Here is a 15,841-nt window from a genome sequence, read left to right as displayed (position 1 = left end):
TTACTAGCTGTATGAAAATATACTGCAATTTGTGGATAAAAAATATAATTTGCCATTGACAGAAAAAAAAAAAATCAGTTTCCAGGTTAAAATCAATATAAAAAAAAAACAAACCTTGTAAATAATTCAGGCACTTCAACTATAAGAAGCTATTAAAGCAGTGAACATGGCATCCTGGGTCTTCAAGTTTAAGACCCCGCTACACTCTTGATACTAAAAAACATAACCCTATTTCTGTCCTAGTTCAAGAGCAAAATCAGCAATAATGTTATGTTCATTAATTGACTCAGGTTAAGAAGCATGAATCCTCAAAGAAATCCCACAGAAGCAGATTTAAAATTAAATACCATGCTACAAAGAATATAACCCCTGTCCATCAGACATTATTACTAGGCTTTGTAAACTGTAAACCCACTGATTCTAACTTAATACTCTCTGAAGCAGAACTTAATTTTAGTGGCAGCACACAGAACTGAAGTATGTTATGTGCTTAAGGTGGCACTGTTCCAGTGCCCTTGAATTCTTACATTTGCAGTTTCATTTTTTTCACCTCATTCAGGTGCACAAGCACAAATGAGAATGTCATATTGTAGGGTATTAACCCTGTACAGGGTATATTATTTTTCCTGGTGAAAATAATATGCCAATTGTGTTGACCTTTTAAAAAAAAAAAAAAAAAAAGAGACCAACTAATTTTGAGAGAGTAATCAATGTTATTCTATTTTACATTTTACTGAAGTTATATTCTACCTTAATATTGTGGCCTATATTAATCATAATACTGTACCTGAGTTTGAGCCACAAGTGGTACCTCCTCCGCCATCAGACCCTCAGTCTCCAGTTCTGAAGCCACTTTATTAATGTCACGGAGGCGTGATTCATTGGCTTTCAAATCCTTTTGTGAAACAAAAATAAACCCACAGTTAGGAAGTATACAATAAAACTAAAAGGAGTTAAGAAAATGTAATTAATACAAAAATAAAAGGGAAAGTCTCAGGAATCAATTTTTCCTCAAAAGCTCTATCACACACAATGATGCTTTTTCCAGGCAGTGCTCAACACTTTTTTAATTTGACAAATACAAAAATTAGTGCAGAATTGGGCAATTTCATAATCTTGCAATAAAGATCAACATACCTTCTGGAAGTCGTCAAACTTCTTCTGCAATACTTCAACTTGTTCCAAGTCCGAGCCAACCTCCTCGTTGGTGAGTGCTCCTTCTTTCTCATTGATCCACTGCTGGAGCTCATTGGCCTCACGGAACAACATGAATTTCTTGCAACTTTTTTCAAGCATATTCTTGCGTTTTTCACCCAGCTCTATCAGAGATCCATACCTGAACAGGAAGGCCAGCATTTGATTAGTCTCAGTAGGTCAAGGCAACATGGATTGAAATTTCTGACTCAATTTTAGTATGTGATGCAGTATCAAGTGTGGCATTTTCTTAGAAGATAGCATATTTTCAAGGTAAACCGACTTTTACTTTCTGCAATTAATTTCGATTAAGATATTGATTAATTCACTCTAGAATTCTAGTTAACGAAAAACTATTTATCACTACTAATACTAAAATAATTTTATTAAAAATGAACGGTGCTCTAATCAAGTCTTTGTTATTGATTGTCAATTGTCTGCAAAAGTGTCAAGATTTTCCTAATTTTTTTTTTCCCATTAAGCAATAAAACGTATGTACAAACATCTACTGCTTGGATTTGGTTTGTTATACCTTTCACAGAGCGGAGGACTTCAGGAATCGATTATCTTTCAGTGCTTTTTTCCTCACACATCCTAAAAGGATGCTGGTCTCTCTTTACTGTGTTTACATCTTACACTAAGCAAAAGCAGCCTAATGAGTGTTAGTAAATCAGACAACTCCTTGTGACTTTCAAACAACTTGCATGTCATTAAACAAGCGAGTGCTGAAGGCTTTGTAGCATTTTTCTAACATGGGAATTAAGGTGGAGTGTGTTTTTGCTTGGGAATGTGGAGTAAATAAGCAACAAATGGCACAGTGATTAACAATATCAAGGCTGGCTTCTCTTCACTTATAGCTGATACACATCTACAGATAAGAAGTACGAGTTTACCACCCACCTGGTGACAAATACATCTAAAACATATGACACGTAATTTAGAAATTTGTATTTACACAACACTAAAACAGAAATTTAACGGAAACTTTTGTTGGCTTTCATATCTTGCTTATTTGAAGACATTTTTGCAGACTCCATATTTAGTTATATATCACAGACTCCAATATCTTTAGTTTTTATTTTCAGTTATTTAGGAAACATTTGAAAACTCAATTTGAATGTATACAGAAATACGGTTTGAAATATGGACAAAGTGGTTTAGAAAATGGATTGAGAGGAAACCAAAACCTTTATTTGACTATTAATTAGGGGTGTGCAGATGACCATCCTTAAGTAAAATGCCACATTTGCAACTAGTGGACCATTTAACATTGTTTACTTTTGTCCACAGTTGCGTCACATATCACTTATTTACTGATGGCAATAATTTAGAATTATTGGCTACTGGTGGATTTCAGTAGAATGGGAACACACAGACAGACAATGTTTGGACGAAGACAGTTTCAAATAATGAACTGATGCATGCATGGAATTCAGTGAACATCAGTGAAATGAAACAATGCATTCTATGCAAACGTGACAACCATTGAGAATTTTGAACAAATCCCTTCTTGTGCTTGATATGAGCATGACAGACTCTTGGTCCTGAAATTATTTAAATAGGTTAGAAAATGGAACAGCTAGAAAACACAATTTACACTTTGACTTTTAATTAAGGTTTGTGCAAAATTGGATTATAATTGGAAAACTCTGGAATATGCTCTTAATAAAGACCCTTGAAACTGACAAATTGAGAATGAGTATGAAATAATAAATCAGAGGCAATTAATAAGTGGAAGTATTTAACTAAATCTCCAAGTATGTGGCAGCATATTCACAATGAGCATGACAATGCGCTCAACCACAATATGAAAATGGACTAAGGCCATTTGCAATTAACTCTGCCATTAAAAGTAGAGTTAATACAAAATTTTTAGTTACTGACACTTGAATTGCGCAAAAACCTATTGTCTCATCCTCTAAAACTAACTAAAATAGGGAACTTCTAACAAAAGTCAAAATAAAATCACTACAGAACACAACAATATACAAACTTGTGCATGTTTATATGCACAAAAGAGGATTAATAAATTCATGGGAGGGCAGATGGCAAATACTAACAACATCCATTCATCAAAAATATTTTTCAACTCAGAATTTTCCATTACAGAGTAACAGGGAGATGGAGTCTATACAATAAGTAACAAGCGCAAGGCAGACACCAGTCCAAGATGAAGCCCCAATCCAACACACGGCACGAGGACAGATTTAGTCAGTCACATAGCTATCTTTTCTAGATATTTCCTATATATACATACACACACTACGCCTTAAATTTAAAGTTGCCACTTATTTATTTATGAAATTCACCTAATATTAATGCAATGGAAATATCAGAACAAAAATATTTATGTTTAATAGACTGGTATATTCACAAACAAAAAAATATATGAGAAGGTTTATGTTTTTTTGTGAAAACTAATATTTGTGTTAACTTGTGACCATAAATTTAAGAAAATACCACATCAGGAAGCACAAATATTAGACACTGCAAGCAAACAATCTTAACACACTATCACACAAATGATGACCAAATGATGCTTGAAAAAAAGCTTCTATCCAAGTCTAAATAGAAGCAGAAGACAGGTCCTAATGACAAAACAAATTACGAACAAATGATGCTGGAGGAAAAAAAGCTTCTATCCAGGTACTAATGGGAGCAGGAGAGAGGTCTGAATGACAACACAGGAAAGCAGAACAAGAATGAGTAAAGATGCCTCTGTCAAAGACAACGTGGTGCAGTGTGAGAAACGAGGTGGTCCTACTCACAGTTCCTCCACCTGTTTCATGCGCAGAGAAACACTGCTGGCTTCTTTAGTAACGATACTCCTGTATAGACAGAAAGGAAAGCACAGCAAAAGGCATGCAACAGTTAGTGGTTAGAAAACAAGCGTTAGTGGCAAGAATCGCCTCGCATCTGAGCTGCAGGTTAAGAGATGGAAGTCAGTTAGTTTAGTCACACAGAAGGAATAAGAATTGCACTGAAATTCCAAAGAAAGCATTTGAGAGATCACAAATTTCATTCTGCAGGCAACACTTGAATTAGCAAATACAAAACTATGATTACTGCAACAATAAACAAATAATTAGATACATTACAAATTGTGAACTTTTTTTTTTATTCAGAGGTTATACTAAAATGAAGGATGGATCAAACGCAATGCTGCAAACGTAGGTTTCTTTCTTAAAGAAGTAGGCTCTTACTGGTTGTCAATCTGTTCCTGACGCAGAGAGATGCTGCCTTGCTCATCTAACAGATTTTCCCGAGATGTGGATTGGGTAGGGTCCAGTTTCTTCACATAAGCAGCAGGGACAAAACCTTGTCTGTCATTCACTTCTACCTTCCACCAGTCCTGCAGAAGAAATGAGGAAAATAAAAAAATATATCCTCACCTTTCAGCTCAAATGTTATAAAACAAGCACACACCATTTTTCAAAGCAGTCTCTTGAGAAAATGCCCATGCAGCTGAGTAACGCACCTTATTTGTGCTATTTAGTAAAGTGAGAATGTCTCCCTTTTTCATAGTAACTTCACGTGGACTCTTCTCCTGGTAATCATATAAAGCAAGTACAAGCTCTTTCCCAGTCTCGTCATCTGTGGGCGCCACTTGTTGCTGTTTAAAAGACCGCATTATTAGAAACTTGTAAAATGGGGGGTAAAATGAAAAATCGTTATTTGCACAGGACACAAATTGCTTACCCTGCAAGCCTGCGCTTGTTCTTTCAGAGCCTGAATGCTGCTTCCATAGGCGCTGAGGTCAGACATGAGTGCCTCATGCTTTTTCAGTAATGCCTGAACAAAAACAAAAAAGTTATTAAAAACTGAAAAATTAACATTTTTAATATCTACACAAATTAATAAAGATCATTCTTTACGGCTCTCTAAAAAGACTGGTACCATTTAGTGCCATAGATAGATGAACAAATGAAAAATGATCCAAGTCACCTGCTTACATGAATGTATTGTGCAAACACATACCAAACTAGCAGCAATTTAAAAGAACCAAGCAGAACAATAAGCAAGTCAAAATGCTCACACTCAAACAATTGCATTTTTGAAACATAGCTCTATAAAACATAAATCATAATATTTACGGGATGCACTAAGCACACTCACAGACTTCCAGTTTCATAATAAATGTCTTGCTTCTTTCATCTGAATACAAGCAGAATGACAACCCCTAAACAAAACATTGTATACCGTAGGGGTGGATGATCTTTCCAAAAAAATTATATCACAATCCTTTTAGCACAAAAGCACGACCCACGATCTGAATTGCGATCTCTCTTTTCAATGTGGCATACACTTAAGAGAATATCCGGACAAACTCATTAAGAGCTAAGTTACACTTTATTTTAAATATCAAACAAAGCTGAATTCAATTGTGAATAGATCACATACAAAAATAATTCTAGAAATAATAAAATGTAAACAAGGGCAATTTTCAAATTCTGACAATTTCAAACATGAACAGTCTTTAAAAAAATTACTAGCCCTCGTCATTTGTCGTTGCAAAAAAATTTGCTGTTCTTTAATTGTTTTGGAATCCTCTGTCGTTAGTCGCTATACATATTCGGAATGGCCATATCAGAAAAATATTTGCAACTTGGAAGATCATATCATGCATGTAAAGTGTGCATCAGTTTCTTAAAACCCACGTTGTCTACAGCTCTGAATGGTACTATAGATTTTCTACTGAGCTAAGTATTTCTCCCTGAGCCTTTACTTACTTCAGCAGAGTCCTCATCCTTGCCATAGTCAGTACTTCCAACAATGGGCTCCTTCTCTCTCATCCAAGATTCTGCTTCATTGGCATCAGCAAAATATTGTTGGGCCTGCAAAGAATCCTCAAGATCTTGTCTTCTCTGGGAGGCTTTCCCTTTCAGTGTTTCCCAGCGACCGTTGAGTTCACCAAGCTTTGCTTTTACATCATCTCCAGCAAAGTGCCCTAGCAAAAAGAAATCCAGGCTATTACTACTTCAGTGAAAAAGCATCTACTATATTAAGGAGATTTAGGTAATATTTGGCTGTCATCTGTAAAAGAATAAACTGTTAGGTGTGTTTGCAAAATTAATTTCAAAACTTGACAATCTGCTTAAAAACACTTGCCTTCTTCAACCATGGCTTGTCCCTTTTGTGTTACTGCTTTAATTCGTGGCTCATGGCCAGCAATTTCAGCTTGCAAAGCCTGGTGTTTCTTAAGTAAGTTCTGAACTCCAATAAGGTCTTTTCCTATAAAAAATAATCCAGTTTGTTTTCAATTAAAAAGTGTGTGACAGAAAATATGTAGATGTTAGTAAATGAAGAAGCTAATAGCAATTTGCTTGGGGTGATTTTGATAAAATGGCACAAGCCCCCCTACTATTCCCAAGAAAGCAACATTAAAAAAAAAAAAAACACTCCAACATCCTTACAAACATTCCAAATAAAGGATAGATCTTGCAAAGCTAAGGTTAAAAGTAAAAGCATTACCCAGAGAAGAATAAATATTGTAAGACTAACCTCTGTTGGTTGAAGCAGCAATTGGCTCTTTCTCTCTTATCCAAGTCTCTTCATCTTCAACATCTCTGAACAACTGCTGTAGGCGGAGCGAATCAGACAGTTTTTGCTTACGTGCTACCATAGGATCTTTCAGAGCCTCATAGCGCGCCACCAGGGCCTCCTGCTTCTTTTTGATGTTATCAGCATCAAAGTGGCCAGCCTCCTGGAACTGACGGGCTTGAATGGTAATGCCATCAATACGATCCTCAAAACAGAATGAAACATGTCAATTTAACATCCAGCAAATTAAACAGAAAAAAACTTACATTATTAGGAACTTCACTAAAAAAGTTTAATAATATGGTGACAAACACAGATGCAATTCATACATTTTGCCCTTATAAAGGGCTTAAACCCTGCATCTGATCGGTTTGCTGCACGTGAGTAGTCTGCAAAAGTTTGTGAGGGCTTTTCTTGGGGCACTATGGTTTTCCTCCCAAACACATGGAAGTAAAAATAGTTTGCAATTTTAAAGCCATATAGCATGAGGAAGAATGAGGAGATGATGCCCTGCCTTGTGCTTAGTGCAGTAGGGACAGTATCCTGTGACCTCAAAAGGGATTAAATGGGTTTAACAATGTTATGTTTTTGTGTCTATTGAACTTGCATTATAGTTAATAAAAGTGAGTTTAAAGAAATGATACAACTGAAAAATCATACAATACAGCATAAAATTACGAGGATGCACAATCTTGTGTTTATTTCATTTCAGTTTTAAATAACTTCTATGTCAAAAAGAACAAAAACCAGCTTGTATACAAACATCCAAAGGCGGCAGAAAAGAAATATTATGGAAATTATCCGGATGCTTGTGTTAAATATTTGGCAAAAATGAGTGCTTGAAGAAACAGTTAATTAACTTCGGCGGATTTGGACATTTTTGCATGAACATTTTCAGGCGCTTACTTGGTGGGCAGCAACATCAGCTTCTAGCAGAGCGTGTTTCTTTTGTAGATTCTGAACACTGGTTAAATCTTTGCCATAATCATCTGAAGACAAATGACCCTCGACCTCATACAACCAAAGTTCAATATCTTCAACATTGCGGTTAAATTGCTGCTGTTGATTAGCTTCACGAAGTTTAATGCCTGTCAGACAGAGAGATAAAACATCCTAATTATTTTGAGAAAAAAAAAAAAAAAAAGAATAATAGATGCCTTTCTTTAAAGAGGAAGTTAATAGGCTCATTGTAATGTCAATGTCAGTTGCTTGAATGTTTAAATTATTGACATTATTAACATTATACCCAAGTATACATTTTTAGGATGCCCTAAAAAATACCAATTTATGTACAGACTCTTTGTACTGAACTAAAATAATACTTCCCGTGTTTTGTAATCATCAACTTTAAGAAAAACCCAGTGTGTCATTTCAACTTCATTATTGAAAACTGATTGAAAGGATAAGTAAGAGACTTTTACTAGTCTACAAGATAAGAAGTAAGAAGATAGAGTCCAATTAAATTCAACAGGTTCAAGTTAGGTCTGAAATATTATCGTTTTTAGAATTGTACTTAAAATCTGAGATAGCTTGAGCCTTAATTTGATTTACAAGGACTACTGCACCTTTATATAAAGATATACTATAAATTGGTTTTTGATGTTTATACATAGGATACTTTTGAGGAGGGAAATGTGCATTAAACTTACTGATGTCTCTTGAAAACCGACAAGTGATAAAACCTTACATACCCTTTAATGGTAATCCAAAAATGTGTCACTGGGGAAAAATATTAGGTTTTTAGATTTATTGCGCAATTGCACAACAGTCTTAAATGACCCTTACCTTTGAGCTCTGTGGCTTCAAGCAACCTTTTCCACATAGAGCTGACTTCATCCATTCGTCCAGAAACCTCATCAGATGCATAATGGTTAGCATTAATAAGCTCCTGTCCAGCCTTCTGCAAAGCATCAATCCTACTTTGATTTGCTGATAACTCGGCTTCAAAAGCTTGATGTTTTTGTACTTTTCCTTGTAAATTGGAAGGGTCCTACAAAAAAAAAGCACAGTCAGTCATCAGACTTCTAGGTCAAAAAATGAAGACAGAAAGTGGAGCTTACTGTTATATACATTGTAATTTTAAAAAGTACAAAGAATCAGAATGTGTATTACCTTGTAAGCCTCATCGGTTGCAGTTTTCATCTTTTCATTTATCCAGCTCTTCAGTTCATCCGAATCCCGGAAAAACTGCTGCAGGTGAAAGGAGTCTTCTAGGGCAGTGCGACGATACTGGGCACGTTCATGTAGAGCATTGCGTCGACTAAGAAGCTAATTGTGCATAAAAGACAGATAATGTTAAAAAAAAAATATATATATATATAATATAATTAATCTTCCATAGATTTAAACACACCTAGGTTTTTTATAATTTACATAAAATGAAGTCATTCAGAAAATTTGAGGAAAACTGGCCATTCAGCCCAACATAGCTTGCCAATCCTATTCACCTAATTTCTCCAAAACCACACCAAATTGAGTTTTAAATGACTATAAAGTCCTACTCTCTACCACACTAAATTAGTAATTTATTTAATGTGTTTGTGGTTCTCTGTTTTAAGAAAAACATTCTAATGTTCATGTGAAACTTATTCTTAAGTTTCCGCTGTGTCCCTGTTGAACTTATTTTAAAAGTAACACCTGGACCTACTGTACTAATTACTTTCATACTTTTAAAAACTTAAGCATGTCACTTCTTAATCTCCACCTGCTTATACTGAAAACATTCAACTTCTTTTTGCTTTTGCCATTTTGGCTAATTTTGCCACAAGGTACACAATACAGAGCATTTGACATTTTACTCTATTTATTCAAATTATAGATCATCTTTACGCTTGATACTCTTTACCTTGGCTGTAATTTACTAAAAAAATAAATAAATAAAGAATCTCTTTCCATCATCTTTCAGCTTTAATCCAATATTTATCTCTAACTGCCTTTTAGCATCCCAAATATACTTTCTTAATGGTTGTCCTCATGTTCTTGCACACCCTACGGTATAAAAACACCTAGTTGCTATTCATCTGCACACTTTAACTTTCACTATTAAAATATAAACACTTCTCTTTTCTTAAACATTTAGCTTTAAATGGTAAAAATACACTTACAGCATCCCTGCGGGTAGCAACATCTTCCTTGGCATAGTGGTTATTCTGAATCAGTTTTGTAGCAAATTCATCCAAAGCCTAAAGGTAAAAGAAATCAGCCTATTATACTTTGTCCACAAAAATCTTTGACAAACACAGATGATAAGCAGCTTACTTGTAGCTTAAATGTGATTTGGGAAAAATGGTGAGCCTTAGTAATGTCCATCTCAGTAACATCATCATGAAATTTTACTACTGCTTAGAAGACCTTATGTATACAGACTGTAAGCACCGACAAAATACTCAAACATTTATGCACTGACCTAGCAAACATTGGCTTCTAAAAACAATCTCTGGCATGCTAAATGTTACTCTTTTGCTTTAACTTTATTTTCAAAGTCTCATATAAGTATTTTAAATTGATAGAAGTATTTTCTTAGTTATGTTAAAATGTTTATATATATATTCATCTTTAGTCTATGGGAGATTTTATTATATCCCCCAAAAGCTAAACTGAAATGGAATATTCTAATTATTTCTCATCTATCTGACTACAGATTAGTCCCAGTTTATGATCTGCTTTGCAGTTGGTAAGGCATGGAGAGCAAACAGTTTTCAATCATTTCATGTAACATATCGCATTGACCATATTGAATGTGCGGTATGTATAGAAGTAAGCATATAAAAGTTTGCCATAAAGAAATAACACAAACTTTAAGTATAGATAACTGAACTGAAGTTCAATAAGAAAAAGTTAAGTTTGTAAAAGAAACATTTCTTCCTTTTTTATGTCTTTTATCCTGTGTGTGCAAAAACCTTTTTTTCTATTTTTGTGTGAACTGTTTTGCTTTGATGTTTCATTAAACTTTTTTAAAACAAACTTTATTGGACTGACAAATTTCTTTTGTTACTGTACTGTATTGCCTTAGATCTAACATGGTGCACAAACCATTATTTATATATTAGTTAAGGGAAGACTACTTTATTTCAAGCTCCAAATCTGAGACCCGAAGTAATGGGAAAAAAAAAATTGAAGTCCAAATACTTTTTCAAATTTCTGTAAATAAAATCTGCGCAAGTCACGGGGAATGTTTGTATTACCTTTGTGGCTGTGTTACACAATTGCCACTTGTTTCAGGTTTCACTGGGACATAAAAAAGGGCTTTTTTGTTTTTGTCGTTTACAGGTACTGTATATCAGAGTACCAAAATGGCCAAGGAGGTTTTGGTGGGGAAAGCAGCTGAAGATACAAAATTCATGCCTTATAAGGTATACAATATTTTTGAAAAAAAGAACTCTACCAATGTAAGCACCATGTGAACTAGAACATCAAACAACAGAATTCACACCATTAAATCTTAAACAGAAGTATCTTACAGTAATTTTTTCTTCCTGGGCACTGAGTGATTTCTCAAAATCTTCATGCTTCTTAAGCAGAGCCTCCACACTGTCCAATGAATCTCCCAAGTCTTCATTTAAGAGAAATGCCTGAAATACATAAACAGTTAGTACAATATATTCCTGAAGTTTATGTATCATTTCTGTAAAGTAAAATTAAAGCGAACAGCACCTCTTGTTTGCTCATCCAGTTGTCCACCTGCTCAGTGTCTCGGTAGAAAAGCTGTAGGTCCATGCACTGCTCATATTGTTGCCTACGGAGCTCCCACAACTCCAGGAGAGTATCCTTTTCCTCTGTTAATATATTTAGCTAGAAAAGAGAAAAAAAAACCAAAAAAAAAAAAAAACAATCATACACCAAACATGAAACCAGGTATACCTATTGATTAAAGACAGTGAAGCTTACTCCCAAAATAATGAATTACACTTCTTGGTGGGGGTGAGGGAATGTAATTTAATGAACAAACAGCTTCTGGAAAATGTAATTTCTGTGAAACACATAATAACAATAGGATCAATATTTCCTACAAAAACTGCCAGTTTGAATACTTAGTTAGAAACATGGAAAGAAATGTAGATATAAACTTTGACTTACCCTGGCATTAAATATTTTAAATTGGAAATGCGGTAAAGATAAAGTGTACTAATGTGATTGAAAACCAGCTCTTTAATTAACGGATGCAAAATTCTCATTTGGGCAGCAGATTAGTTATGCAAATTTCACTTTTGTGTTGTAAAACCATTTGTGTTGTAGGTAAACTGCATCCTGTTACATATTGATTTCTTGTTAAATTCCACCTATTGAAAGGTTCAACTGCATGAAAACAGATAAAGAAAATAAAACTAATCACCTTCTCTCGGACCTCCTCAGATGCATAGTGTGATGTGGAAAGCAAAGCATGGCCAGCTTCATCTGTAGATTTGAAACTATCCTCATGGGCATCAATCTCACCCTGGGGATAGACAAACAAGCAAACAAATGAATAAACTAAAAACACAGGAAAGTGTTTAATTAAAAATGACAAGTTAATGAAGAACTGACTATTTTAAAATGTTGCTTTGATCAAGCTAAGAAATATAATTCCTCCTACAGCAATTTATAACAGGTTTCTACTACAAGAAACTACAATGAAACTTTTATAGGAGAAGTAGCCAACAAAATGGGATCTTAGATTGTTCTTTGCCTTATGCTCCTGATGTCTATCCAATAAAGCCTCTGCTCCAGCTACATCATTTGCAAGTTCATCAGCATTAATCAGTGCCTTCATTTCAGTAACCCAGCTGGTGAGGTCACGGAAGTCAGCCAGAAAACGCTGCAGCCTAAAACAAAATAAACAGCATATTAAATCAGTTCAAACCAGACTTAACTTACAAGTCTATGGAGCTTTGTTATATAAGGATACAATCTAACCATGAGACATACTTTAAAGGAGGTCTTTGAGAAAAATAAGTAATTGCATGCTGTATTTATTAATTGTATTCATTCTATCTTGTAAAAAACATTGTAAAAACAGGTGATCAGGCTAAATAAGGTAACCATTGGTCAGTTAGTTAATGTACATAATTTAATAGAAATAATTACAAAAGGCAACATACAAAACCAACATCTAACCATCTATTTATAAGCAAGTCAGCAGACATTCAGGATGGGTCCATTCAGGAGACAACTGATGGATGGATTACTCCAGGACTGTGGGGTATGAGCTATGAAAAAAGACTGAATTCTATGACTGTGTTTTGTAGACTTCAACAACATCACACCAGTTACAGAGTTAAGGGTGTAAATGCCAGCAAGTACACTACAAGTTACTCTTCAACAAAATAGATTTTCTACTGATGCAAGGATAAACATCCTTGCACAAGACTACAGGTATATGAAACAAGTTTTCAGATAGTTTAGTTGAAAGTGGTTTCATGGAGACCTTCAAATCCAGGCTCTTATATTTCATAAATGTTAAGCAAATAGGCAAAAACAAACTCTACTGGGCTAAATGGCATAATTCTTACACTTTTCAAATGACTTAAACTAAATCTAAAGAAAGGAATACACATGAATTAAATAGGTTAACCTGTCTTTTTATAGTAACAGATAGTCTTAATAACATGTTTATTTTTAGGTCGTCTTAAAAAAATGCTAAAAATCAACTTAACATATATGCAAAAACAACTTACCTGTAGGAATCATTGAGGTGAGTATGCCTCTCTGCAGCAAGACTACGGATTTGCTCCCAGTTTGTAATCAGTTCATCCCGTTTCAGATGGATCTGGGATGCATTTTGAGGATGGGTCTGCTGAAGCCGGTCTGCTTCGGTGCCAAGGTTGTTAACCTGTAACAACAATGGAGCAATGTATACGGCAGACAAAGCAGACAGAAAGATCCATGTTACAGTTTTGAATTCATGATCTAGAAAGACTAAAATAAGAGTAAAATCAGAGCACTAGACAAGAGCGACTAAACCACTAAAGTCTGCACTCTACAATGAAGAAAACAGAAGTGCAGGTAGAAGAGATGCTAACAGATAAAAAAAAAAAATCAACATTTCATTAGTTTTTGCAAATGTAAAATTTCTAAAAATCCATTGAGCAATTTCTGTGCTTTAGAATGAGCCTCAAAAGGGTAAGGGATTGCACATCTAACACTTTTTTCACAATAAATATCTGTTCTTATTCTATTTCAGTTAATAGATCAAGTGCATTGGTCAGAACTAATGAGCAGATTTTACAAAGGCTAATATTCTGATATCTTCTTAATAGATAATTCAGGAGTTTTTATTAACTTCGCTTCATTTGGAGTAAAATATGAGCATATTAAAACAGGTCAATGCTTTAAGAGAAACAGTTTCTCTTTGTAGGTGAAAAACAAAAGATTTGTAGTGGAGGCAGTTTGGGTATGGAGGATGTGTGGTACTGCACATAACCTAGACTCCATTCAGTCCATAAACTCACATGAGCTGACATACGATTATTCTGAATGTATTTAACTGATGTGATTTTTATTCTACAGTGTTACACTAAGTATAAACAAAATTACTTTAAAATGAATTGTAAGGATATCCCATGCAGCAGATGTGTGGGGTGCAAAGGAACCTGTCTGCTTAATGCAATATTCTAATGTCTTAACAATTTTACATATTATTATCAAAACGACTTAATCCAAACAAGTGTCTCAGGGCTGTTTACCTTTAACACAAGTAAGACTACCAATCCTGGCACTCGCACTGTGCCATTTTAGCAGTGCCAATTAACCTCACATGAATGTCTCTACTTTTTCAAAATTTTTTACAATATTTTTTTAACTTTTTTGTGCCACATACAATGTACTCCAGGCTCTTAACAGCTATGCTGTACCAGTTGAGTGCAATATAAATGTTGCAAAAGAAAGCTGTAATTCAACAGCAAACAAAGCCAAATATTTCAGTGAACACAGTACAGCAGCCATGTTAACAAAGTAAAAAGTCTAACAATAGCATGCACAATAATATATTAAAAAATAAAACTAAGGCAGAATATAAAACCACACATTTAAAATAGATGCCAAAATGTTTATAAAAAATATATTTGCAGCATAAATGAAGACCTTATCTCCTAGTGCAGCCAGGTCCCTTTCAAGGCCTTCATGCTTTCGAAGCAGAGCCTGTACGCTTGCCAAATCTCTTCCGAAATCATCTGAAGCCATCAGTTGTTCCTTCTCCTTGATCCAGCTAATAGTTTCATCCACATCCCTAAAGAAGAGCATTAGAAAAAAAGAAATCAACATTGTATCTCCGGCATCAGTCAAGGAAAAAACACCAGCTAAAGTACCAGTTCATACCTATTGAAGCGCTGCACTTCAGCAGCTCCAAACAGCTTTCCTTGCCTCTGCTGGGCAAGGCCTTTAAGTCGCTGCCAGGCTGCATTAACCTCATCCTGCTTACGGACAATAAGCTCTAGCTCTGGGTGGTTCTCCTGTAGAGTACAAAATAAGACAGAAATATAAACCTTAAAGATTTGCACCTGAAAGGAAACAATTCTTAGCACAATTCCTGAACATGAACAGAAATCATTTACAAAGTGCACAAAACAATTCACCTATCAAAGTAATGACAGAATCCTTCAACCAAATATATCTGAATGTATCATACAGCAAGCATGACCTCTGAAACCCTAAATTGTTCCTTTATAATAAACACAGAATAATGTTTTTGTGTAAAATGTATATACTGAATAAATATAGTATTACTACTGCTTGTATTGAATACTTTACGGCTATGGGCATCCCATAGTTGACATTAACATACAAAAAGACTAGTAACTCACTTGAGATAGCTTTCCAGCAAGCTGGTTCACTTCATTGACGCGTTCCTCATGAGCTGCCAAGTCAGTCTGAAACTCCTCAAATTTTTTCTGCAGCACTTCCACATGCTCCAAGTCTTGTCCCAACTCCTCAGAAGTTACAATTGCTTCCTATGAAAGGTTGAAGAAAAAAAAAAAAATCTATTAGTGATGGATAAATACATGCATACATAACTAAATAAATAAATCACCTGTGTACAATTGTTATGTAACCTGCCACATGGTGTAATGCTTAGAATAGTACTGCGAGGTTTAAAAACATAATTTTGTTTACCGAGTGGCACATATTGGTA

The 15,841-nt window shown here is 34.8% G+C and overlaps 1 protein-coding gene across 10 annotated transcripts in view; it reads right to left on the bottom strand.

Moving 5' to 3' along the window:
* sptan1 (spectrin alpha, non-erythrocytic 1) overlaps positions 1–15,841 on the bottom strand; it is a 74,725-nt gene that overhangs the window by 36,907 nt on the left and 21,977 nt on the right. For 7 of the 10 annotated variants that reach the window (XM_039764323.1, XM_039764322.1, XM_039764321.1 and 4 more), the window contains 21 exons: positions 15,513–15,659; positions 15,028–15,161; positions 14,794–14,938; positions 13,389–13,543; positions 12,401–12,536; positions 12,068–12,169; positions 11,389–11,526; positions 11,196–11,306; positions 9,840–9,917; positions 8,848–9,003; positions 8,521–8,725; positions 7,642–7,823; positions 6,697–6,940; positions 6,304–6,426; positions 5,925–6,142; positions 4,894–4,986; positions 4,673–4,807; positions 4,398–4,546; positions 3,963–4,022; positions 1,138–1,336; positions 788–895 (listed from right to left, as the gene is read on the bottom strand). In XM_039764323.1, coding sequence (XP_039620257.1) covers positions 788–895; positions 1,138–1,336; positions 3,963–4,022; positions 4,398–4,546; positions 4,673–4,807; positions 4,894–4,986; positions 5,925–6,142; positions 6,304–6,426; positions 6,697–6,940; positions 7,642–7,823; positions 8,521–8,725; positions 8,848–9,003; positions 9,840–9,917; positions 11,196–11,306; positions 11,389–11,526; positions 12,068–12,169; positions 12,401–12,536; positions 13,389–13,543; positions 14,794–14,938; positions 15,028–15,161; positions 15,513–15,659 — 3,018 coding nt within the window. The remainder of the gene's footprint in view (positions 1–787; positions 896–1,137; positions 1,337–3,962; positions 4,023–4,397; positions 4,547–4,672; positions 4,808–4,893; positions 4,987–5,924; positions 6,143–6,303; positions 6,427–6,696; positions 6,941–7,641; positions 7,824–8,520; positions 8,726–8,847; positions 9,004–9,839; positions 9,918–11,195; positions 11,307–11,388; positions 11,527–12,067; positions 12,170–12,400; positions 12,537–13,388; positions 13,544–14,793; positions 14,939–15,027; positions 15,162–15,512; positions 15,660–15,841) is intronic. The other 3 variants (XM_039764325.1, XM_039764329.1, XM_039764330.1) reach the window with 1 other exon arrangement.

This window comes from Polypterus senegalus, chromosome 9 (genome assembly GCF_016835505.1).
Source record: "Polypterus senegalus isolate Bchr_013 chromosome 9, ASM1683550v1, whole genome shotgun sequence".
Classification (NCBI taxonomy): domain Eukaryota; kingdom Metazoa; phylum Chordata; class Cladistia; order Polypteriformes; family Polypteridae; genus Polypterus; species Polypterus senegalus.
This window is presented reverse-complemented; position numbering and strand designations above follow the sequence as displayed.